Genomic DNA, 25,465 nt, shown 5'->3' on the forward strand with positions numbered 1-25,465 from the left:
AAAGTACGCTTGCTAATTGTGATAATTAGTGTATATTTCATGATTTCTTTTTTTATATATACATATATATAGTAATAAATACACGGAAAATTTCATTGATTATTATCTATTCAAAGTCGATAAATAAGGAAAACCGAAGCTATCTCATTTTCAAATGTGGTAAAATTAATTAAAATGTATTCAGTTATTTATTCTTTAAAATAACTTAGTGGACATAATAAATAGTTAAATTCATTATATAAGAGGGAAAATCTACAAGAACTTGTTAAAACATTAACTAGAATAATCTCAAAAGCCATGTTGACAGAATCAGAAAGAGTACAACGCATTGCTTCTGCAACTCAAGACACCATTCCTGAAGATTTCATTAGATCAGATCATGAACAGCCTGCACTAACCACTGTATATGGTGTTGACATTGGTGTACCAACCATCGACATTAGCGACCCAGATCAAGAAAAGGTGAACCGTTTGATAGTTGAGGCTAGCGAGGAGTGGGGAATGTTTCAAATAATCAACCATGGCATACCTGGTGACCTTATAAGCAAGTTACAAAGTGTCGGTAAGGAGTTTTTTGAGCTTCCGCAAGAAGAGAAAGAAGTTTATGCTAAAAAACCTGGTCGTAAGGAAGGATATGGAACATTTCTTCAAAAAGAAATGGAGGGCAAGAAAGCTTGGGTCGACCATTTGTTTCATAAGATTTGGCCTCCTTCTGCAATTAACTATGAGTTTTGGCCTAAAATTCCTCCATCTTACAGGTTTAAGGAATTTTGAATAATGTTTTCCTAATTTAAACTGTCAGAAACATATTTTAAATAAGTCTTTTAACTCTTATAATTTTTATTGGATATGAGGAATATAGCTCGAACAAGGATTGATGTTTTTTTCATGGCAGGGAGGTGACTGAGGAATATGCACAGCTTTTGCGTAAGATTGCAGACAGACTACATAAGACCTTGTCATTAGGGTTAGGGCTTGAAGAGAATGAAATAGATAAAGCATTGGGTGGGGAGAATCTGGAGTACCTTCTGAAAATAAACTACTACCCACCTTGTCCGCGACCAGATTTGGCCCTTGGAGTGGTGGCTCATACTGACATGAGCTCCCTCACCCTTCTTGTACCCAACGATGTCCAAGGCCTTCAGGCTTGTAGAGATGGAAAATGGTACAATGTCAAGTATATCTCTAATGGCCTTGTCATCCATATCGGTGACCAGCTTGAGGTATCTATGATCTCTCTCCATTGGTCATTTCATTCTAATATGTTATCGATTTCAAAAGAGATTATACGTAAGGAGGGTATACTTACGTATAAATCATTTCCAATTTCAAAGTAGAGGTAGCAAACATGGATGATTGTATTATCAGTTTGCTTGCCTTTTGACAGATTTTGAGCAACGGGAAGTACACAAGCGTGCTTCACAGGACTACATTAAACAAAGAGAAGACAAGAATGTCATGGCCAGTGTTCCTAGAGCCTCCATCGGAGTTGGAAGTAGGGCCTCACCCCAAGCTTGTAAATGCAGAGAACCCAGCCAAGTTCAAGACCAAAAAGTTTGGTGATTATAGTTACTGCAAGCTCAACAAGATTCCCCAATAAATCGGGCAATTAGTATGATGATAAGCTCAAACTGGAGAAGGATTTAGCGGTAAAGGATCTAAAGTTGAGATCTCCAAAATCTTTCTCATAATTGTTTTTGTAATTGTTAGTTGGTTTGATTCATTTAGTTACTTTCTTAAAGAAATTTCTTCATTGGATACTCGCCCTTTAAATATATAAATTACAAGTTGTTTTGCTCGGCAAATTTGCATTCTTTAGGCATAAAGCCCACTGGGATCCAGAGCACTTTAGGCCGAAGAAATCAAATTGGAAAACTCTAATAATGATTTAACTTTCTAATTATCATTATAGTATGTCTAATTTTCTCAAATTCGAACTTGAAATGAAATTTTCCAAGTCCGATCAAACAAACTGAATGAGTAAAAGAGATTTCTAAATATACTTAACTATATATACATGTAGTTAAGAACCTGTCGAGACTTTGACGAAGTAGCTAGCAGGCATTTTACAATGTCAGCATTCTGCAGAGAAGCTCTCCTCTGCATCAGAGCCACAATCCGGCATTAGTAAGCTGTTCTTCAGCAAGTACATGTCAAATTCTGCAGCATATGCAACCAAGAAGAGAACAGTAAAGGTCGATAAAGCCTGCTACTCGTATCCCCTTGTCCAAACAGGTACAGAGTATATCAGGACACCCAAGCCAAATGACATGAGTATTGTTGCAAGAGCATATGCATAAGCTCTCCAATTTTTATTGCTTTCTTCCATGGCATTGTACTCAGCAATGAAAGTTGAAACAGTACTCAGGCAACCTAAAAATCCAAACTGAATGCCCGTTGAAATGGTATTGCATGTCTTGGTATCCACCTGCATCACCCAGAACTCGACTCATGAAAATTCCATTAATGAAAGATATTGGTGGAATGCACACTATGATGCAGACTTTAACTTCATACTTCTAGATATCTTTAAAAGTTAAAAATGTGGCAGCACTATAGAGGTGAACTTCAAACTTGTGTTTATTTGCATTAAGATACATCGACACAAATGCCAGATTTAGTGCTTCCATGGTAACAATAGCAATGCTTCTCATCTCTTAAATCTAATTCTTACAGGATTGATTGACAAGATTTAGAACTTACTGCTTTCTTCAAGGTAGCAAGCGCTGCCATGATAGAAGCTGCAGAAACATTGGCAATTAGAGTCCCAAAAGGAACCCATTTCAGATATCCTGCTTTTCCTAGTCCACGTCCATTGAGCCGTGCCAAGAACCACCTGATCCACACCCCTGGGGCTGCAACTAAGCAAGCCAGCCATAACTGGGCCCCACTGCTGCCACTGTTGAACTCCTTCTTCAGCATTGTTCCACTCACACTCCATAAAATGCCTAGCATAAGCACCAAAGCTGCCATTACTGCCAAATGACGCTTGCAGCTGTCCACCCTCCAGTTGCTTCTAGTTTTAGTTTCAGTTTTGTTTGATCTTTGGAGAAGTGACTTAAAACACTTAGCTGTCCCAATGCCAAATTTGATGGAATAGGCTGCAAGGAATAGGCCTACAAATACACAATTGGATCGAGCTCAGTTTGCTTTATCATGGTTTGGCAATCTGTTAAAATTTGAATAGGGACAGGCATTAAAGCAGCAAACTAAGTTTCATGCTGCAGTCACCAAAACGCATAAATGTTCTTGTGAAGGACCATATTACCTATGAGAAAGCCAACCACAGCAAACACCCAGTGGCCTTCGACGATGAGATCAAGCATTTTTTGATTCCATCCACTGAAGGTTGTGAGACTTCCCAAGTAACCAGTTGTTAATCCAATGGCTAGATAATCAGAGATACTAGCTATATCACCTTTGAAGACAACACCCCACCATCCCATCAAGAAAGATCCAACCTAAAGAATAAATATTAAATTTACATTAGAGATACTACTTTTATTACTAGTAATATTTGGAGAAGAATTCCTGATCGGAAATGACAACAAAAAGAATTAATTTCATCTTGAAGCAGCAAGCCCTACAAGCATCTATGCGACATTCTAATTTCTCAACGATGTGCTATTTGCAGGACACCTTGGATTTAACAATGGCCATTCTTGTATGCACACTTGAATATATTTTCACCTAATTAGAATGTGAGGGAGCCAAGTATCAGTTACCACTTACCTCGTGCTCATACTCTATCTTACAAATGCAATAGAGTTTCCACTCAGGTATAGCAAGGTTTCAAACATCTGAAAAAGTTAAAGATCTTCTTTTCTTGGTATGTTTTGTTATGGTGGTGGGGCTGTGAAATTTTGGGGGAAGAAGTTTGGAAAGAGAAATCCCCAATCCTTACATGAGAACAAATTCATAGTTCCATGTTAGATCTTCATAAAGCAATCCTTATGCAACTTTTGTTGAATAATATGCAGCAAGACAACTCAGAATTGGAGATGCAACAATTTATGGTAATCAAAGTTCCAATAAAAGAAGAACTTCATAACAACTCTATTTTTCCTACCATAACCAGTTAGATTCAATTTCACTTCCTCATACAATAACTGAAATGACAGCTTTTTATAACTAAGTATTCCAAGTACGGATGCACAAATGTATATACCAATAAATTTTATCCGTATCTTATTTCCGGACTGTTCATTGTTAAAGCAATCAAAACCTCATAATATCCTAAGAAAACACAAATAACCATTACAAGGAAAAGGCATCTTCATTTAAAACAGTCATCATGGACATCTGTTCTAAAAAATAAGGAATCTGGCTAATCTGAATAAAGCAATTTGGATAACACCATAACTGAACATATCAACAGTGTCAGATATGAAGACAAGAGAATGCATGTGTGGGGGTGCACATGGCAGTATTTGAGAGAGAGAGTGTGTGTGAGAGAGAGAGGGAGAGAGGGAGAGAGACCATGTTGGAAGGAAGGTCGAGGTATAAAGGGTAATGGTCACTTGTCACACCAGCAACACTAGGGCCGAAAAGTTTCTGTAATACATATCTTGTTAAAACCTGCACTGCATACACATTGAACATTAGTATTTCATAGATCAATTTATAGCAAAATTGAGGGCATCCTCTCCCTTAATTAAATTCATATAGAAAAACAATGAAATAAGGAAAAGAGAGAAAAGGAGATTTTGTTTGTCCCACAAAAGTTCTATGGCCTTCTCATGTACAACAATATGGGGATATCAATCACAATAAATAGGAAAAAAGAAAAGAATGCAATTGACATAATAAATAATTTGAGATGAGGATAATTTCCTGAGGACAATTTTACTTTATAGGTTATAGTGCAAAATTTAACTCTTTTTTTCTTCTTTTTCCCGATAACCCAAATCAAAGGAAATGGCATTCTACATGTAATGCTATGAATTATGCCATTCAATTCCCAGGAGGAAACCCAACAAGCTGTAATGAATTTCAAATATATACTATGCATATATAACTCAACATCCACACCAACCTAAATTTCAAGTTGAGGGCAAACTTATTACATGAACAGATCTTGAGACTTCAAGTATTATACAAACTAAACTAGGAGAAAACAAGAGATTTTAAACTGAACTTATAATCCAGACATCATACATTAATTGTTCCTTGGTACTGACAGAGGATGTAATAAAATATTACTTTCTCGACCCCTAAAATGATTAAGCAAGTTCCTTGCTTTATCCAAGCTTTATCACTTTCCTAAGACTGCAATAATGCCCTTGCAGGATTAAGCATATTCCCCCAAACACACCTTCTCTAGTGAGTAGTAATACCAATTATTTCATCATTGGAAATTCATATCAATGAAATCAGAACCCAAAAGTTAGTGGGACATGTACCAAGTATTTAATATTGGGACTTGCTTTCCCAGAAAAGAATGATATTTTGTCTTAGGACATTTGTCAATTTCACTATACACCACTTGACAAGATATGAATCGATATTACATTGACGGGAGAGAAGAAATTTTGGCCAAAACAGACAAGGAGGATAACAAATGTAAACTCTAGAGAGCAGCTGATTATTTGGAATAACTAAACAAACTTCTGCAGTTATATTTACAGCCATTTAATCAATAATTCAAAAATAAGTTCCTTTTAGTGCACCTTTACACATTTTTCATGCCCTCTGTAATTACCAATGACCTACTGGCATATACTTCATAACTAAAATCCTTCAAAAAAGATAAAAAACAGAAAATAAAAAGCTAAAGAGCCTACATATTTGTATATTAACCATTCACTGTGCAAATCAAAAAGCTTTAGAAAGTGAAAATGTAAATTCATGATATTACCCCAAGAATTCCAAAAACAGATAGATAAACAAGACATGATATATACTCCATTATTGGCGGCAACACCATGGCAGCCTCTTTGTCCTGCATAGAGAAGCAAAACAATAATTGAGCTACTTGTATAATCTGAACATACAAGTCATATTTGTTTGATTGATATGATGCCATAAACAAAACTATTAAATTGAAGTTCGTATCTATAAGGTCATAAGTAAAGATTATAATCGCCAATAAACAAAATCAAGGTAAATGATTAATAGAAAGCTCACTTGTTGGTTATCCTTAGCGCACACTATTGCATCTGTGGAAAGAGGAGATATGATTTCTTCTGGCAATGGTGACACTGGGGATGCATTAAAAGCTGCAGAACTATGAGACCTGAATCCATGTGATTGCAAAAAATTGTTCTCCTGAATGGGAAATACCACTCCATTCTCTAATGCACCACTATCAATAGACACCCGGATGCTGCCACTGTCACTGTGTCTGCTGCTATTAAGAGCCCTATCCCCAATATCACCTGCCTCTGAAACATTTTCGCTTTCAGCATCATCACCTATTTGAAAGGGAACAGTGCGTGACAAACTTAAGGAACGCCTCCTTAGAGAAGAGCCCATACTACTTGTCCTACCAAACGATTCAGTCCGGTTGAACACAGACTCATTGATCCTATGCTCCATGACCCTGAGCCAGATTGCAAGTTTTCATTCACTGCGAAATATTCACAGAGGTAGAAGTGACAAGAATATGATGCAAATGATGATGAAGATGACAATCTCATTTTCTTGCAATTTTGATAGCTCAAATAAAAAGTCAAATTTTTGTTGTAATTGCTTCTTTTTTTTGCTTTTATTACATAGAATTAAGTTCAAATATTTACCATGTTTTTGACATTTGCTTGATAGAACAATCATAATTCATAAAAATTAATTTGTGGCAAGCAAAAGGCAGAAATAAAAAATGACAAGGGCAATGGTGCCTAAATTAATCTTTCATGAAGGTGTAAACATATAATTGAGTTTGACCCCTGATCACTAACTTCCAAATAGACACAGAGGTCCTGACCACATGAGCTTCAATAATTAAATGGATTATACTAGTATCCACACATGATACCACAAAATTAAAAGTCACAAGTTTTGTCTCAACTACAGGACAGGAAAAAAAAAAAGTATATAAAAACTTGGAGCTGAATAATTTAATAGGTTATGTAAGCATCAAAATCTTCTTCCCACAGAAAAGCTGATAACACAACTACTATTGTCCTGTAGTTTTGAACAATCTTCCAGACAAACCAAGTCGATCCCATATATTAAACACTAATTAGAAAATATTTCTAAACCTTAAACAGTGAAAATTAGGCAATTTAATTGTATTTTCTTTAAGTCCCAGCTGACAATAAAGCACAAGAAGTTTAATTTTCTACAGATGTGTCCCCCACTAGTAAAGGGAAATTTAAATATAAAAAAATGACACAAAACAAACCCCACTTGTTAATTCTGATTGGATTGGAAGTAAGCCTAAAAAGTAAAATCCCTAATTCGTCTTCAAGAAACAAACTTTTGTGAAGAAATTGTCTAAAAAAGCCAAATCTTTTTCACATTAAAGTGGTTAACCACTAAAAAAGAAAAAGTGCAGGAACCCAATTGGTCAAAGAAGCTAAACAAATAAAATAAGCAGCTAAAAGGGCATGTAAAATGAAATTACAAAGATAAATAAAGATGATGCAAATAACAAGCAACCATCAACAGTTTCAATCATAGTAAGGAAGCCATAATTGACCAAATGAATAAAAGAAAAGGAAACTCACCTGGATTGGAAGTTAGAAAAGAATCCAGTGCAAGCTTTTAACAGTTTCGAATTTAAAGAAAAGCTAGACAGATTTTAAAATGACCAAAGTAGCATCAAAAGACACTTTTCCCAATGAAAGGGCGGAAGATGGCAAGGCTCTGATTAGAGAGGGGAAGACAACACACAGAGAGAGAATGTAAGAATCTAGCAGTTGAAAATGGCGGTTGTGGCGGAAGGTCGCAACAGAAATTTGGAGATCAACCCAAATACCTTATGGCTGTGTGTTGGCTCTCTGGCTGGCACTCATAGTCTGACTTTCACATGCTTATTCATTTATTAATTAGTTTTACAATTGAAACAATAAAAAAAAAAAGGTTTTCTTTTTTCTTTTCCTCCTGCACAATACTAATAGAGACTGTCATTAAACTGGAATACGAAATTACAAATTGCCTCTGAAAAACTGTACAATTGCATACTGGCGTGTGAAGGTGCAACCTTTTTTCAATTTAGAGATATTATGTCTTCACGTTCAATACTCACAGCAGATTAGCAACCAACTGGGTGGGCAGGACAGAGAGGATCAAAATCTGGAGCGAGGTAAATGATTATTACCTTGTTATTGGCCAGAGAAGGCAAATGGTGTCTGATTCAATTAGTAAAAAACGAATAAAAGAAAAAACAAAAGTGACGACGTGAATGAACGGAGGTTAGAACTGAGAAAGAAGGCAACGCAATTTCACGACCATCTAAGTTGCTGTCAGGGCGGGTCAAGAATATTTGTGACCGCAAATATTTACGCCTTAAAGCCGGCCATGGTCACTGTCTCAACTCTCAAACCAATCCATCTCTGCCAATGTAGTAGTGAATGAGTGGCTTCAGGTCGATTCTTCATATTAAGCCACACGACTCCTACCCAAAATTTATGGTCTGGTTATTCCCAATTAAAAATAAATAAAAGCAAAAAACTTTAGAATACGAACAACTTCATGATCATTAATCTCTTACCCCAATCTATATCTGCCCTCTCTGTCTCTGTAAAACCCGGTAAAATTGTAACACTAAAATCATTTTTAGGTATAAAAAGATTGCATCTTGCATGTGATGCCATATCATCGCTCAAAGTGAATTTTAGTATTAATGGTGGATGCATTTCACTCCGCTAGTGATGATATTTCTGTTTCATCACAGAATAAGAAAAGAAAAGATTGAAACACAAAAGTCTATGCACATGGGGATAATTACAAATTGTTATATTATATAAAAAATAACTACTAAATTCAAAATAAAGATAAATAAAAGTCATTATCTTTTTTTTTTCTAATTTTTTTTAAGATGAGAAATATTATAAATATAAGATAAAGATCAAATCTATTTTTCTTTCTCTTTTTCGAGAAAAAAACTTATTTATTTTACTTTTTCCAAACAAAGGTTAATTTCCTGCTCATTGGATATCGGATAAAGGGCTAAAAACGATATTTGATACAGATCGGTCAAACCTTCTTACGGATAAACCATCAACTAAATATCAACCGTAGAATTTCAATCCAAACCCATTACTACCGTCCGATCTCCGCACATGTGGTCCCTCAATCTAACGAACTAGAAAAAAAAAAAAAGAGAACGAAAATGAAAACGATAAAGAAAAACCTCAAATGAAAAAAAAAAAGGTCTGACAAACACACACATACACAACACTCGTAAACAACAATACACAACACAGCCACTGAGCGAAACGGACTTCTAGATTCTTCTAGAAGCTTTGGACGATGGCGGAGAACAAGAGATCCATAGGCACCGTCAAGTGGTTCAGTGCACAAAAAGGTTTCGGTTTCATAGCTCCCGATGACGGCGGCGAGGATCTGTTCGTTCACCAAACCTCCATTCAATCCGACGGCTTTAGAACACTTTCCGAAGGCCAACCCGTCGAGTTCTCCGTTGATTTTGGTGAAGACGGACGTACCAAGGCCGTTGATGTCATTCCTAGATCTCGCCGCGGCGGTCGCGGCGGATTCGGCAGAGGATTCTACGGTGGTAGGGGGAGAGGAGGAGGAGGAGGATATAGTGGTGGTGGTCGCGGTGACGGTGGTGTTTATGTTAGAAGAGGCAGGGGTGGCCGATCAGGAGGCGGCGGTGCTGGCGGGAGCGCGTGTTATAATTGTGGGCGATATGGTCATTTAGCGAGAGATTGTTATCAAGGTGGTGGCGGTGGAAGTAGGAGGTTTGGTGGGGGTGGTGGCAGCGGCGCGTGTTATAATTGCGGAGAGGAAGGGCATTTTGCGCGAGATTGCGCTAATATTGATCGAAACTGAGAGAATATGGATTAGTTCCGGTTTATTTCTCCAAGTGATGATAATTCTCTCTGTTAGTCAAATTAAATTCTTTATGGATGGATTGTTGCATTTTCGAGGTTTCAATGATTGTTCCTTTCAAGAGATGGAAGTAGCAGATTACTTCCCTCGTTCGTTGGGGTTTTTTTTTTTTTTGGGTAATTTTGGTAATGTTGGTATTTGTTTGCTTTTTTAAAGTATAATTTATTGCCCTTTCTTTTTCCTTCTCTCCCTCTGTTATTTTTTGTTTTAACAAAAATTGATCCCATTTACACGTTTTATATGAAATTAGTGATTTATTTATTACATCCTATTCTGCAATTATGAGAATTTTTACTTTGCTCTGCTCTATATGCTGCTATGCTAAATTATGAACACCCATTGATTGTCCATGTAAACTTCTGTGTTTGATTAGGTAAGTTTTTGTTTGAAAGTTAAAAGGGATATGCAAAATTTGGACACATAAATAGTATAGTTGTCAATTTGAAAGCGATAGCGAGCTGGTTTTATTATTTTCCTTCTTTATGTGCATAATTTCTTTTTTGTCTTTTGTATCGTTATCTCACTGCTTTAATAAATTTTGTGACGTTCATTATTAGTGACAAACATTCACATAAATGAAGTTTATCTGTTTATGTATGAAAAAATATGAACCAAGTCATACCCATGTTGTATGGCCATTGTTCTCACAAGTCTAATCCAGGATTTGATATTCTATGAAAGGTTGAAATTGGATAGGATTGAAATCACCTCTAGGCTATGGTCATCCACTCCCTGAAGATTCTTAGTGTGTGATCTTATCTTGGTCCTTTTGGGGGTTCCAGTATACAATTAACTTTCGTGGTCCATACACTGTATCCTTAATTTCCTTATATTGTGACGAAAATCTAGCACTGATTATTGGAAAAAAGATGAAATGTTGATTGCCCCTAAGAAATGGCCTAGGACCATTTACACTGTGAGGGATACTTGTATGGCTTCTTCGGACTTTTTTCTTTAGAGGAATATTTATTTTCTTATTGTAAGACTTTGAAACATTGATAAATGCAAACAGAAAATGATGATATGCAGAATTATGGTTGCATGTAGCTGCTGAAAGATAATCATACATTCTTCTACATCTGTTAGAGGATGTTAGGTTGTAGGAAGACTTGACATTTTGACATTAACCTGATCTCTGACATCAAAGGCAATCATACAAGCTTGTGCTATTACATTCATATGGGAACCATACTTATTACTGTAGGAAAGCATAATATCTTGAATTCTCACTCACTCATCATTTCATCATTGAATGTGTCCTCAATGCTTTAGAATTTACTGCAGAAGCTTTTATCTTCTTCCTTTGTTTACTTTCCTTGTGATTTGGCTGAAAGTGAGTGTCATATGTGATATGTTTTCAGTAGTTCCAGTTTCTCAATACCATGACGGTGCTGGCCACATCACTTTATTGTTGTTTGCCTTCCTAATGAAAAGATGTGATGCTAACTTAGTTTCTTTGTCAACCAACTGTTACTTTGTTCCAAAAATGTGTTTCTATGAAATTTAGAAAGTAAGAGATTCCCTTCATGAATTAGCATTGTAAAGAGTAACTTCTTGCAAGTTCCAGTTTGATTGTCTTCTTCTGTTTTTTGCAGCTAGCCTTATGGTTTTGGTGCATTCTAAATGTGGCCAAGAGGTCATTAGGGACTAGTCTTTATTTCTCATAAGAGATTGGCTCACTCTTCATTGCCTGGCTGAAGTTTGAGTTATTTTTTCTAAGCTGTCTGAATTATGCTGTCAACAACTGGTTGATATGTCTGAGCAGAATAGGTTGACATTATTGATATGATGACTTTACATGTGGACTTGTTGGAATTAATATGCTCGTGCATTGAATAGGCATAGCCATTGCTCAGTCAAGTCTCCATATTGGAAAGTTATAATGAACAAAACTATGCACTTCGTGCTCTTTCTTTCTCTCACTCTCCCCAAAGAAAAAAAAAGAATCACTTATGTTAATAATCTGCAAGCATTTAGTTTGGTCTATTTATCTAGCTCTCGGAGCTTTGATGAGAATTTAGAAATCAGGGTTTTGCTTTACATCAAAACTCATACTTTTTGATGCTTTTAATAGGGAACTGATGGTATCAATTTGACTATTCAGTGTAATTTTATAATTTATGAACAAGTTCTCTTAAAATGATTTTTGCTCTTTCCCTTTCCTCATATGTATTTTGATTTACGGGATGAACAAGTGGAAGCTATTGAAGTTTATTCATCTTTATGTATAGTCACACTTTTATCTTCAGCAAAGGGACCCCCAATGTCAAGTATGTTATTACCTTTTATTATGGAGTATTGATTATAATCCTGATCTAGATGCTCTCTTATGTATTCTTTGGAGCTTTTACTCTACTTATACTGTTGTCCTCAAGATTTTACTGCACTAATTCTTTGTAGGGAGGAAAATTGCTGGTAAAGTTTCGATGATCTAAGATTTAATTGTAAATCGCTTTCCTATCTTGGTTTAGAAAAGGGCGAAATGGAAGAGATATTTTCAAGGAAAAGACATTTTCAAAATCATTGTATGAATTAGTGAACAAATTGATAGGGATCATCAATATTTTGATAATGCATGGGAGTTCTCTACTTAGACAGTCCACTTAGTTCCAGAACATTGAAGTATTCAGTCAAGTGACATTAAATTGGGAATAAAAAGACAATGGTGTTTCTCTCACCAGCTGACTGTTCAAGTAAGTATTGGCTTCAAGTAAAGGTAAGTATAGTCTTCCCAAACCTCAATGTTCTGATGTTTCTTTGTTCTTCGCAATGTTAAATTGTATTGGATGCCACTGACTTTTTAACTAGTCTACTTATATCAGTTTAATTCGTAGCAATCAACTTTAAGAAAAAGTGAATGTTTGTAACTGTTGCAATGGAGGCATCATTGTTTCATAACGATCCTGACTGGAGAGAGGTGATTTTTCTTAGCCCTGCTTTGTGATGCAGATATATTGTGTTCAAACTAATTTTTTCTAGGTAAATATGCTAACAATATGAGAGGAAATGTCATGTTATATTTGTGTTTTTTCGGAAGTGCTCTTCACAAGAGAAAAGGTCTGCGTTATATACACGAGCCTTCTTTTTCTTTTATTCTCCTTGGGCAAATTTGAATTATTCTGTTCATTTTGAGCTTGAGCTTCTGAATATGGAGGGAATAGCTAATTTATCTTTTTCTTTGTTTTGGAGGATCTTAACTAGGTTCTTGTGTAGGAAAAGAGACTCGCATAGAGATTTTGATTGAGTGTTCTGTTCTTATTGTTTAGGTGGAATTAGCCAATGGTTGCTTACAAGATTGACAGCAAGATTCTTGTTTTATCAGTTTCCATATCGCCATATTATGGCTCTGGTTGTACACTCTTCTTGCACTTGAAAAATCAGATGCTATTAAAATTTGTTATTACTTATAGCTCCACAGTTTGTAAAGTGGGTTAAATTCATTTCTGCTATAATATTTGGTTAATCATTGGTTGCTCAGAAGTAGTAATCGAAGCTAGTAATTATGTTTTTAGGCAAGAAGGTGTTTTCTTTATTGACCATCTGCAATATACCAAGTGGCCTATAAGATGTGATTTTTTTTACTACAGAATTAGAAGATTTCATCGATAGAAAGCAGTACAACTGGAGTAAACATCCCAGTCACGGCGGCTAACAGAATCCACTAGAAAAACAGTTACATAAGAGAGCACGTTTGGCTAAAGGCATTAGCTGCCCAGTTAGCAGAATGAGAAACAAAAACAAAAAGAGAAGAGTTCAAACATTGAATATCTTCAATTAGAGTTGCCAAGAATTGAGGGGGCGTTGACAAATCATTAACATCAATAACTATCTGTCTCCTTCAAAGATCACCTTGAAAGGTGATTCTTCTTCGGCCAGAAGAACAGCCTCTCGAACTCGAAGGCCCCGGGCTTCAATCACAGCTGCATCATCACAATGAAGGATTTGTTCTGCCTTGCTGCAGAACACAGAACGATCATCCTTTCTGGCCACAATATCCCAAGCACCATACTTGCGGGTCTTGTCAAAATCAAATTTGAAACACACGAGCAGGAGGGTCTATCCAGTGTGCCTGGGAAGATGAATTGCTGATAGAAACAGAGCGTCTATGCGTCTGGCCCTGCCCTTAGCAAGTGGCCTATAAGAACCTAATTTAACGAGTGGGTTCTAGGCTTTTTTCTTTTCTTTTTTTTAGAAAAAGAAAAAGACAAGTGAGTTGAACTAACTCGACTGTCATTAATCTCCCCATTGAAAATATATATCTTTTAGATGTTAGTTTGTATTCTGCATTTTAAGTTAAAACTGAAAATTCCTATCTCGTGTATATTTTATTTGTTGGAAACTTTCACGAAATTAAGGTAGCCCGTTTAAATATTAGTAGCACCAAGTCGTACAAGATTATTGATTTCTGTTTGCTAAAAAGGGAATAAAATGATATGATTCTCGAGTTATGAAAAGAGAAGGGTTATCACTGTGAAACCACTGGACCGCCGCCCTCCTAATGAATCAAACTTTCACGAAAAAACCGTATCTGAACAAGCCCAGGCCCGTTAATCTAAAGCTGAGGTGCAAAGACGTGAAATTCAGTTGGTATGTACTCTTGCTTAAGGTTTTCCCGATTGCTTGATATATATATATATATATACATATGTATAACCACTGATTTTTGGCATTGTGCAATGTCAGAGACCACTTTAACAAGGACAACTCCTGAAGTAAAATAGTTAAACGCAAACTCTGGAGAGTTCAAGCACAGCTTGACAGGATTTTACCAGAACTCTGAGCTGAATTCAAGTTAGTTTTAGCTAGATCTGTAAGAAATTTATTAAATTTTAGCTTCATTCGAGATGGTAAAATAAGCCAAATTCAATAATAAAGAAGCCAACCGAATGAACTTTTGCAATTGCAAGTGGCAGCCTTGAATATGTTTGCAGAAACTTCCGGGGACCCTTTTTCTGGACTTTTGACCATCACCGCTTCCATTCTTTGAGGTCAGCTTTTTCTTTTAGTGATTTAGGTGGATTCATTTATATATTATCCTTTTCAGAGTTCACTTGTGGACAGAAACAGAAAAGTGGCCGTATTAATGGCTTTTAGCAAGTTGGACGTCGATAGTTGGTCTTAATGGAGATGCGGATGCCAATTCCATGCCCCATTTGCCACTTCCTAGCTAGTATGTGATTTGGGATTATGCGTACAAGCACATATATTTTTTTTTTCTTTTGTTTTGAATCAAGTTTCAGAATCAATATTGAGTTCTTTTCTTCCATCAATTTTAAGTATTTTATGTGTCAAAATAAACAAATATTTATATGTAAAAATTTTAAAATAAAAATATTTATAGAGAATATTTGTAAGTTAAATCCGAATACAAACATGGTCGATCAAAGAGAGAGAATATCAATCTGTAATTAAGAGCTAATTCTTGAGATTTAGATTTGACTAATTGAGGATTTATAAATTTCCAAAAACATGCATGGAAAGACTATCTTGCCTACCATCCAAGGTCTTATCACATATGTCATATAAGATTTGAAACTGACAGCCTTTTCTAAGTATATTTACCATACAAATCATTGCAATATATATGATTTTTTATGAAGAGAAAGAAAAGATCGCTTGAAGTATAAATCCATTTTCTAAGAAAATATTCTAATAGCAAATTATGATATAATGTACTAGAAGAGCTCAACTATGTGGAGACAGATTCATGTTTGTATCAGATTGACATGCATAAGATTGTCAAGAAGTGGGAATTCGGACCCACGAATGTGTAGCTTATTCACACTTTCGACATGATTTCCACGACCCAGATCAAGATTTGATGCTTTGTTTCCGTAAATTACCAGAAGCATGCATACAAATGAATGTACAATACAACAACACATAGCATTTATGAACGTTCTCAAGAGTCTCTTTATGTTAGTATTTTTGCCTCATTGTTGATTGTTTGCTTCTATATGTTCTTCAAACAAAAGAAAGGACCATCCAATTATATGTCAAAGCTGGCTGGCAAAGGTTTATTCTTTACAACAATAATGCATAGGCTTTCCATTGTTGATGTGGGTGTCTAGTTCTTTTGTCGCTAGCTAGCATGATGTCACAAAGTCTATTCAAGTGTAATTTCTCGAATTTTGAGTAGTATCCGAATGGTATTCTAAATTTTTCTTTTGTAGCTAAGTTCCTTTTAGAAAATCAGAGAAATTTTCCTTATACAATTTTTGTCTGTTAGATGGTAAAGATAAAAGATGTACCTTGCAAAGTAAAGTGGCTTTGCAATTGGATTATTCCTTAGTTGTTTTGGCGTTGCCAATATTATATCCAAAAAAAAAAAAAGGTTTGCAATTCAAATAAAATATATGTATCAGTATTATGTAAAACATTTAATATATATATCATTCATCATTCATCCTACACTTTAGTATAGAGTATATAAAAAACAGCTAAAAATTCTTATTTATAAAATAAGAAAAAAAAAATAAAAGACAGGTAAATAATATCTAAATATCTCATTTCAATCCTTAAATAATAAATTTCTTTGATTAATAAAGAATGTAACAATTAACAGTAGATAAGAAAATTTCCTCTTTCACGAAAATATATATTAGCATAAATAATAATACTTTTGACTATCTTATTCAAATGGGAACTAATTATTTTCTTTTTCTTAAATTGTAAAGGTGAAGAAAAGAAGAGAGAAAAGGATGAAGGACACCCTTCATTCACAACCACATTGTGAAGATTAGGGTCCCCAATAGATCCTGAAAGTCCATCTGCAGCTGATCAAAAGCATATCCTTCTGCTTAGTAGATAGCTAGATTCAATGATCTAAAAGCAAGAAAGAAAAATAATTGAAACATTCCATGAGAATGACCAGACAGTCTTTGTCTTGGAAAGTTCTTAACAAAATGTTTAAGGCCCCACTTATAGAAACTGATCATGTGTAGTAACCCCACCCACACCTGCCATTTGATGTCTTTACCATTTCCTTGGTCAAATGATGATCAACTTCTCTTGTTGCATTCTCAAGTTCCACTTCTTATTTACATTGCCCCTTCTTTCTGCCTTACCTGTTTCTTATGAAAAATGCTATTTTCCATGGACCAATTTGACCTATTGAGTGGTTTATCTTTTAGTTAGGAAGGTTTTTGTAAAAGATTCCTCTTTTACATGATATCAGACCTCAGAATGAGGGGTTCTATATAGTGATCTTTCCTTTAAAAATTTTCCAGAGCATGGAAACAAAATGAATTGGTTTGAGCTTATTAGGTCTAGAAAGAGGCACATGTGCTCATGAGGTTGCAGACTTGTAGTGGTGGTAGCACTATTGCTATTGTTGCTTTTAAAAGCATATATATATATTTGCTCCACGTTGTGACCATTTGCATTTTCAGACTCTACTTACTGAGTTAAACCATGCAGGTAGATAGTCATTGTAAGCTCACTAAGCTCATGACCCCATTCACTTTTACACCGTCAACAATGGCCCCCCAGACCTTTTTCTTTTTGAAAAAGAAAAGAGGCCCTACATCTTCTTTGACAGCCCCAGAAATCCATGCAATATTTTGATTATACCCCATGGGAGATAAAAAAATTTCAAGCTCTCAAAACACCAAATCAGTGTCCAAATGGACACTTGGCAGTAAAAGAATGAAATTCTATTAAAAGATTTTCTTTTTCTGATTGGAATCTCTTCAAAATTGAAAGGGATGTTACTTTATGTAACACAGCTATAGAGAAAAAAAATACCATCAACTATTCATCAGTAAATGTTAACTACAAACATTCGAAATTTAAATGAACTAATTTGCTCATATATATGTCTATATGCATTTGTATGTTACAATGTTTGCAAATAAATGAACCAAAACTTGCATGCTTCCAATTAGATAGGTTGAAAGCACCCTTAAACAAAAGTGAGAAGTAACCCAAGTGACAGATTAAGCACACTAAATGGCAAATTGGATTTGGGCCCTTGACTATTTTGCGGCTAATGTTTTTATAGCTTGTCAATTTGTAGTAGAGCAACATCTTGTGATGCCTTCTCTGACCAACTATTTTTAGCAATTGACAATTCAACAATCTTACCATACCACGTGAAGCTTTTTAGCACTCAAAAAGGAAGGAGGGGAGGGGTAGTGAGAGGATACGCACCTAACGCAATATAAGCGTAAAGAAAAGTAAGTGATACGTGTTTGGGTTATAAGAAAGTTGAAGAAACTGAGGGAAAAAGGTCAGAGATATAAAGAGAAACAGAAAATATGAGAAAGAATAAAGTCATTACTTCTATTAATTTACTACTGATTTACTGCCTGATTCACTCTTTAGCTGTATAAGCTAACAATGTCTGTTGTAATAAACTTGGTGCGGGAGTAATACTTCATTATATGAATAGGTTTATAATAAATAATTAAATACTTTTTATTTTTTACCCTATTTCTTTTTAATTCTCAGTTTAATAGTTAACTCTCAAACAAATACACTTTATTAATTATATAATCTTACCCTCTCGTCTCCTTAATTTGAATATCAAAACCTATTTAATATCATCAATTAAAAGATATACTTTTTTTTAGTTTATATATCAAAATGAAATCGAGAGAGTAATCATTTTTCTATAAACTCATCATTAGTTCAATTATTTTTTATTTTATAAATATTTAATTCGTTATTACAACATTATTGAAGTAAAAAATATTACATTAATCATTTTTCATAACCTTATAACTAAGAAAATCATATGTATGCTTAATATACGATACTTGTCTATTACACTAATCAACTAATTCAATTCTCTTACTTATTAATTATATTTTCCATAGAATGCCATGGAGTTATAAAATTGTTTCAACATTTCACCTAATAATTTTAAATTTCTTAATAATTATTTGATATGAAAATCTAGAGTTTAATTTTTAAGCATTCACGTGTGAAAATATATTAAAAATAAATAATAATAATAATAAAACTATATTTTTCAGAGTACCAAACCTATTTGATGGAATAGGCCTTTAAGAGTAAGTCGAGCAATTATTAAGCCCGAATTCACTTTGGTCCTTGTGGAGAGTGGAGCTTTCTGGACTCTCTAAATCTGTATCAGCATTTCATCTTGATCTTCATTTCATAATGACTGAAAGAAGTAATTATTTTCCCTAATATATTCTGTTCTGATAATGCCCTTTATTCACTGAATATGTGATTTGATTGATGAAAAATAAGATGCAATTTGGACCAACTTAATATTCTTCAATAACTCCGAACTAAGATGTTCATTGTATTGGAAGATCTTCACCATATGCTTATACATTTACATGTCAACTCTATTTCTCTAAATTATCATATAGGTCAAGAAATGAAATTAGGATAAGTTAAGAGTGCACTTAAGCCGCTTGCTAATTGCTAATAAATGATACACAAGTGATTTCTTGTCAAAATATGTAGGCACAATATGTATATTGATCATCAGCTTTTTTTCTTTTTGGTGTAGATGCCAAGCGAAATAATTTTCATTAGAAGATTATGAACAAATAAGTCATACAAAAACTTTAGAATATATGATGGAAAGAGTATATCCCACAAAAAGAAAAAAAAAAAAAAAAAAAAAAGCAAGGGAGTTGGATTCTTGAAAAGATTAATCATCAACACACAAGTTACAACTATAGGCCTGTATAATGGGGGGGTGGCCATGATTGCCATCGCACCTTTTTGACAACCCTCAACAATAGCTCTTACAAGGGAAAAAAGAAAGAAAGAAAGAAAGAAAAAGTTACAAATGCCAATCTCTTTACACACTTCCTTTAAATTGTTAATAAAACTTGTGTTTCTGAAAGGTAGAGAATAGTCTAATCAAGCCTTGTGGGGTGGGCATTGATAGCACTTGGTGAATAGACCAAATGAATTAATTTGATGTATGAAATTGAGCAAGCTTGCCCATCCTCCAAACCCAAATCCCACAACAAAAACCCATACGACTACAAAGAGGTTCATGCAGAACATTCCAACCCAACCTCCTAAAAATGATGGTGGTCTCTCTACTGCATTCTGTTTAAAACCAATTTACAAAAAGAAAAAAATCAAATTAGTATACTGTAATTGCTCATGTATTATTACTCTACTTAATTAATGAGTAGTTAAGATGACTAACCTCTCGAGCAGACGCAGAAGAGAAAGTAATCATGTGTGCTAATGAAGGAATTATGTAGACAGTAAAGCTGACAAGAAGAGATCCGACAGTTGAATTGATGGGTCCAAAGAAAGGGAAGATAATAGCAAGAAACCATATTGGTATCACCACAGGAAGTCTAGCCAATGCCCTTTTGAACAAACTCTTTGTGTCATGAACTCTAATGAATTTTTCCCACACAAAGTATAAAGGGGTGCATGCAAATCCAAATGTTATAAACTGCACCACATAATTGATAATAGTTGAAGAAAAACAACAACAAAAAAAAGTGTTACCCTTTTATGAAATAATCCAATTAATTTGAAAAACTAGAATAAATTGTTGAAATATTAACCTGATGAATGAGCATAAGTACCACAGCAGTATCTCTAAATCCAGTTTTTGGAAGCAAAGATAGAGCATTTGAATGAGTAAGAAGCAAGTCACCAAATGCCCAATAAACAGCAGAAGCTGATGGGAGTGTTAGAGTTAACACATATAGTGTTGCCATCAGATATATTAGCTTGAACTTTTGTGGCTTCCACATTGCATGCATGATTTCCCTGCAATAATAATAAACCCAGCTTCACTGATCAGAATATAATCTTTTATATATTTCTATGTAATACATGCGCGTATCTGCATTCGCATGCATTTTTAACATTTCTCAGTCAGCAACCCACTGGAGAACTTTTTTCTTTTATAAAAAGTTATCAGAAAGTTGATTGCCAGTTTCTAAGGAAAAGCTGTTCCCTTAGTTGGAAACCGTTCCAGTAAATATGGCTATGGATAGATGAAGTGTATATAAAAAAATATATGTGCTATGATTAATTGGAGTTTTTATATGTTTTAGACACCTATATATAATTTATAAAAATGCTGAAAAATTAGCTAATATTTAATGAAAGTGGATCTCCTTAAATGAATATTTTCACTTGGAATTAAAATTTTGATCCAACTTTGGGAGATAGTCTGGATATTCTCACATAATAAATTTTTTTAAATAGAATTATTATTTTTATTTTAGAGTCCTCACACTGTGACAGCATGCCCACCAAAGGTGTAAAGAATGTTAGTAGCCCCTGTGAAGTAGAGAACCATTTTGGCTGGACCAGAATGTTTTACTCCTTCAACCTTCATATCAAACAGACAAAAAAAAAGAAGGAGAAATTAATAAATCAATAATAACACATAAGATTGATTATGGAAAAGATATCATGCCAAAATTGGGTTTTTGAGTTTAATAGTAATTAAATAATAATTATAATCTAAATATATGATTAAAATACATATATGTAGAGCAGTACCTGTCCATGAAGAAAGGAAGCAATTGTCAGATACCATGCAGTATAAGTAGTCATCATAAGACCTAAGAACGACCAAATCCTGTAATTATGGAACGAAGGAATGAAGACAGTAGTTGCACAACATGCTCCAAAGATGTAGGTCCATGTTCTCTTGTCCAGATTGTCATTTATGTAGTAGATGTTGCTGCAATTAATATTATTTATGATAAGATCATTGACAGTATGCATAAGTATGTTTGTATAATGCTTTTGAAGAAAGAAAATGAAAAGAAAAGAAAGCATGTTTGTATAATGATCCAAGACTACCTTGCACAAGCAATCAGCTGAATAACAGATCCAAATAGAAGAAAAGTGCAGTTGAAAAAGAGGCCTGCATTTCTCCAGTGTTTTCCCAGCAGCCCATCAAGAACTTCAAACCACTACATAAAATGCAAATAAATTTACAACTCTAATGAGAGATCTACAGAAAGAAACTTCTGTTAAGAATATGCTTTTAAAGAATTTCTATACTAGTGCTAAGAACATTGATAAATACCTGAATTACATGATTCCTGAAATCAACTTTTTCTCTTTCTTTTCTAGTCCTATACTCAACATATAGAACACTTATAAGGTAAGCAGTCCAACTTCCCATCAAACCATAGAAAAGTTGTAAAAGAATCCCAGATAACATTCCGAGTTGTGAAAATGAGTATGGCAATGTCAGTAGCACTTGTGCAACCTACAATTGTTCACATACGAAAAATAATAAATAGACTTGTACAATATTTGATGACAATATATAAGAAAAAATGAAGAGCATGAACATATATATATATATATTGCCTGGTTAGAAGAACAGCTAAACCATGCATCATAGACTGAACCACCATGCCAAAAGAAATTTGATAATTTGCCCTTAGTAGAACTTGAATTGCCTTCTTCTCTCTCCATTTCTACATAGTTTCCTGCTATAACAGTCTCAACTTTCTCAGAAGCCATTGTTATGTTTTTGGCTAGTGATGGATTGGAGAAGCAATGGACTGATATTGAGTCAATAAATAGATAAAAGAAAGTGCTGCTTCTTTCTTTTCTTCTACATTAACTTAGGCCTCCTTGTCCTCCTCCTCTCATCTTTTATAGAAAAAGAAAATTTGGGGCAATAATTGAAACACCTAGGTGGGGACCTATTTATGTCTCCCTTATCATGTAATTTGCAATATTAGCTCATTTTTCACATAGTTTTATGATGTGTTGGTATATAGCTTTATGGTATGTTTGGTTGATTGGAAAAAAAAGAAAAAAGGGATGAAGGTAAAGAAAGAATCTAAGGAAATTATTTGAATCAATTTTTGCAAGGGAAAAAGCAGGAGAATAGAAGTGCAAAACCTTCCTTCCTTACATTATATACATAATGCTATTCTAATAAATTGAAAAGATTAGTGAAAAAGTAAATGTGATGAAATGTAATGTTAGAAAACAGTAAAAGGTAATTAGTTTTCTTATTTATAAGAATTGGAAGGTATTTTATTTTGAATATCATTCTCTTTTCACCATTATTAATATTTATAAAAATTCATAGTTTTTATGATAAAAGTATAAAAAAAAAAAAGACTATTTTATTGTATATATAGCTTCAAAATTAATTATTGGGCATCCATTCAATTTCCTTATTATGTAGCTTAAATCTGAACCCTCTTATTGCAAAGTTGATTTAAACTCTTAAACTATAGTATTCAAACATATCATTTTTCTAAATTAACTTTCAAGGAATTTCCATTTATCTTTATTATGATTAGCCCAAGCGCATTTCCTTCAAGTCCCACCCACCCATCCAAACAGAACGCCTACTTTCACTGGCGGTGACAAGGCCATGTCACCTACATGTGACAAACTCATTTTACTGCGCTTTATCTTCTTCTTTTCCTCATTTATTTAATTTCTTTTTATTTTTTCCTCCCATGGGCTGAAAAGGACTACAGTGGACCCAGGCTCTCATGCATTGCACGAGCGGGGTGGCCCACTATATGCCTCTCCTTTTAAAAAAATATACAACTATATTATATTTTAACATATATATATATATATATATATATGGATTATTAAAATTTGAAGAAAAAAAAAAGAGAGAAAAGTTTATAATAGAAAAAATGTGTGAAGAGTGTACAATGGGAGTGGTCTAAGATGGAGAGAATGATTACTTAGAGGTGCGTGCTTTAGTGCTAAACATGATTAGTACCACACGTGTGCCAACTGGCTTTCCAAAAGATTTTTGACACCTTTTTTCTTTTGCTTTTTTAGTTTATTTTTTACTTTGGTCTTTGAGTCTAAAAGAAAAAAAAAGTAAAAAAATAAATTTAATTAGGTCTTTCATTCTTTCATTTTCTTATGCATATGTCTCTTCTTTTCTTTTTCTTTTCTTTCTTTCTTTTCTTTTCTTTTCTTTTCTTTTCTTTTCCTTTGGGGTCATTGATTAGGCATCCCAATCATGAAATTGAATGAATGTCTCAAAGAGACACTAAAAAGGGTAGGGCAAATTTGAATTGGGTGACATGTCTGAATGATGGAGTTGATAATTTGTCATCCAATTTTATCACTTAAAATGAGAATATAAAAATGGATGCATAGGAAAAAGAAAAAACAATATCGAGAAAGTATGATAAATTAGATTCTAAATTTAACTAAAATAAAATTTATTTAAAAAATTAATTATATTTTATTAAATTGAATTCAGTTATAATTAAATTATATAAGATTTAACATATATTTTTATTTCAATCAACATATATAAATTTCATAGTTATAAATGATATGTATAAAATCTTATATAATTTATTTTAGTTAAATACAACAATAATATTATTAGATAAAATAAAAAATTACATTCATAAGTTTATATTTGAAAATTGAAAAAAAAATATTAAAATTTACTATTTTCACATGTAACTTATTATTATAATTAATTTCTTAATAGAAAATACAAACATTTAACATGGAGTTACAGCTTTAAAGATACAATCTTTGATCCGGCAAGTGTGGGCTTTTTTCTTTCCTTAAATCAAAGGTGAGATGTGCCATATCTAAATTTAGCTTTTCCATTATAAACGTTGCGTTTTGGGAGAACCGTGGCCGCTACCACGAAATCGGAACTATTGCCGTGTGATTTGCTCCAAGTTTGCGAGCCAGGCTTTCCACTCCTCTTTTTTCACCGTAAAATATTAAAAATATTTTAAAAATAACTAAATAAATTATTAAAAATTATAAAATTTAAATTTTAATTGATATTAAGCCTAATAAATATTAATAAGAATCCTATGTAATAGACATTTCCATTAAAATCTTTTGGGAAGTGAAAAACTTTACTGTTTTGGCAACAGGTAATCTAACAACAACATCAAATGATGGCTGTTTGCCTTTATAAAACATTTTATTCTAAAAATCTTGACTCACAGTCAACATGAACTCATTATTTCTTTTATGTAAAATGGCAACCCAAATTGTATACATTACTTATTCTCCAATTCAACCCCATGATTGAACTTGTGTTTTACCATGCAAAGTAACAAACTGCCCTTAAACTTATAGCTGTTTCTTTCTTCTTCTTTTTTATCTTCCTTTGGGGACTAAAAGTATAGCAATCCTCTAGATTCTTGATAGTTACAATTCAATGATGAGCATATTTGAGAACCAGATTGCAAACAATCATCGATATGCGATGGTTATAACCACTCATTCTTCTTTTTCTTCTTCTTTTTCACTCTAGGCCAAGATCAATGTAGATCTTATCTATATGTATTGTATGTTGTTTTTGACCCACCTTACATGTGAAAGAATGAACATTCTAAACCTTTTTTCTCCTGTCAGTATGGGTAAAAGAGAGGGGACCCTTGAGCTAAAAAGATGAAAAGAGAACCTAACAAGGACTAGTCCAAGTGTAGTTGAGGGGAGTTTGCTCCTTTCTTTAACAGCTTGGATTTGATCTTTTAATTCATGACTCAAAAAC

General features: G+C 33.9%; 4 protein-coding genes across 9 annotated transcripts; 2 read left to right on the forward strand and 2 right to left on the reverse strand.

Annotated features, from left to right (window-relative positions):
• The first annotated feature begins 251 nt into the window (after positions 1–251).
• LOC8274085 (flavonol synthase/flavanone 3-hydroxylase) lies at positions 252–1,805 on the forward strand. Its single transcript, XM_002513726.3, has 3 exons — positions 252–758; positions 896–1,223; positions 1,388–1,805. Exons 1-3 carry the CDS (start codon positions 298–300, stop codon positions 1,598–1,600), a joined length of 1,002 nt encoding a protein of 333 aa, XP_002513772.1. The 5' UTR covers positions 252–297; the 3' UTR covers positions 1,601–1,805.
• Positions 1,806–1,884: 79 nt separating this feature from the next.
• Positions 1,885–8,853, reverse strand: LOC8274084 (fluoride export protein 1). Of its 6 annotated transcripts, XM_025156427.2 has the most exons (9): positions 8,654–8,852; positions 7,919–8,557; positions 7,668–7,806; positions 6,127–6,541; positions 5,858–5,941; positions 4,480–4,578; positions 3,269–3,461; positions 2,704–3,116; positions 1,885–2,428 (listed from the first exon to the last, which is right to left on the reverse strand). In XM_025156427.2, exons 4-9 carry the CDS (start codon positions 6,535–6,537, stop codon positions 2,210–2,212), a joined length of 1,419 nt encoding a protein of 472 aa, XP_025012195.2. In that variant the 5' UTR covers positions 6,538–6,541; positions 7,668–7,806; positions 7,919–8,557; positions 8,654–8,852; the 3' UTR covers positions 1,885–2,209. The 6 variants fall into 6 exon arrangements, with proteins under 6 accessions (XP_025012195.2, XP_048227340.1, XP_015571544.2 ...); XM_048371383.1 differs by lacking the exon at positions 7,668–7,806 and having other exon boundaries at positions 8,261–8,557; positions 8,654–8,853; XM_015716058.3 differs by lacking the exon at positions 7,668–7,806 and having other exon boundaries at positions 8,189–8,557; positions 8,654–8,853.
• Positions 8,854–9,096: 243 nt separating this feature from the next.
• Positions 9,097–10,281, forward strand: LOC8274083 (glycine-rich protein 2). The gene has a single exon (XM_048371384.1). It carries the CDS (start codon positions 9,415–9,417, stop codon positions 9,955–9,957), a length of 543 nt encoding a protein of 180 aa, XP_048227341.1. The 5' UTR covers positions 9,097–9,414; the 3' UTR covers positions 9,958–10,281.
• Positions 10,282–19,628: 9,347 nt separating this feature from the next.
• LOC8274081 (auxin transporter-like protein 3) lies at positions 19,629–22,585 on the reverse strand. The gene is made up of 8 exons (XM_015715965.3): positions 22,309–22,585; positions 22,019–22,204; positions 21,790–21,902; positions 21,484–21,667; positions 21,213–21,310; positions 20,532–20,739; positions 20,159–20,416; positions 19,629–20,055 (listed from the first exon to the last, which is right to left on the reverse strand). The coding sequence occupies exons 1-8, from the start codon at positions 22,462–22,464 to the stop codon at positions 19,861–19,863; spliced, it is 1,398 nt and encodes a 465-aa protein (XP_015571451.2). The 5' UTR covers positions 22,465–22,585; the 3' UTR covers positions 19,629–19,860.
• Between the last annotated feature and the right edge of the window lie 2,880 nt (positions 22,586–25,465).

The sequence above is a fragment of the Ricinus communis genome, chromosome 2 (assembly GCF_019578655.1).
Source record: "Ricinus communis isolate WT05 ecotype wild-type chromosome 2, ASM1957865v1, whole genome shotgun sequence".
Taxonomy (NCBI): domain Eukaryota; kingdom Viridiplantae; phylum Streptophyta; class Magnoliopsida; order Malpighiales; family Euphorbiaceae; genus Ricinus; species Ricinus communis.

What these genes read in the sequence shown, in the direction of transcription:
- LOC8274085 (XM_002513726.3), top strand. Translation starts at nt 298, where the DNA reads ATGTTGACAGAATCAGAAAGAGTACAACGCATTGCTTCTGCAACTCAA. An exon ending in AAAATTCCTCCATCTTACAG is followed by an intron (nt 759 to 895) that starts GTTTAAGGAATT and finishes TTTTCATGGCAG; the next exon opens with GGAGGTGACTGAGGAATATG. An exon ending in ATATCGGTGACCAGCTTGAG is followed by an intron (nt 1,224 to 1,387) that starts GTATCTATGATC and finishes GCCTTTTGACAG; the next exon opens with ATTTTGAGCAACGGGAAGTA.
- LOC8274084 (XM_025156426.2), bottom strand. Translation starts at nt 6,778, where the DNA reads ATGAATTATGATTGTTCTATCAAGCAAATGTCAAAAACATG. An exon ending in AAGCAAATGTCAAAAACATG is followed by an intron (nt 6,542 to 6,737) that starts GTAAATATTTGA and finishes AATCTGGCTCAG; the next exon opens with GGTCATGGAGCATAGGATCA. An exon ending in TTGCTACCTTGAAGAAAGCA is followed by an intron (nt 2,429 to 2,703) that starts GTAAGTTCTAAA and finishes TGGGTGATGCAG; the next exon opens with GTGGATACCAAGACATGCAA.
- LOC8274083 (XM_048371384.1), top strand. Translation starts at nt 9,415, where the DNA reads ATGGCGGAGAACAAGAGATCCATAGGCACCGTCAAGTGGTTCAGTGCA.
- LOC8274081 (XM_015715965.3), bottom strand. Translation starts at nt 22,464, where the DNA reads ATGGCTTCTGAGAAAGTTGAGACTGTTATAGCAGGAAACTATGTAGAA. An exon ending in TACTTATGCTCATTCATCAG is followed by an intron (nt 20,417 to 20,531) that starts GTTAATATTTCA and finishes TATGTGGTGCAG; the next exon opens with TTTATAACATTTGGATTTGC. An exon ending in CTTCTGCGTCTGCTCGAGAG is followed by an intron (nt 20,056 to 20,158) that starts GTTAGTCATCTT and finishes GGTTTTAAACAG; the next exon opens with AATGCAGTAGAGAGACCACC.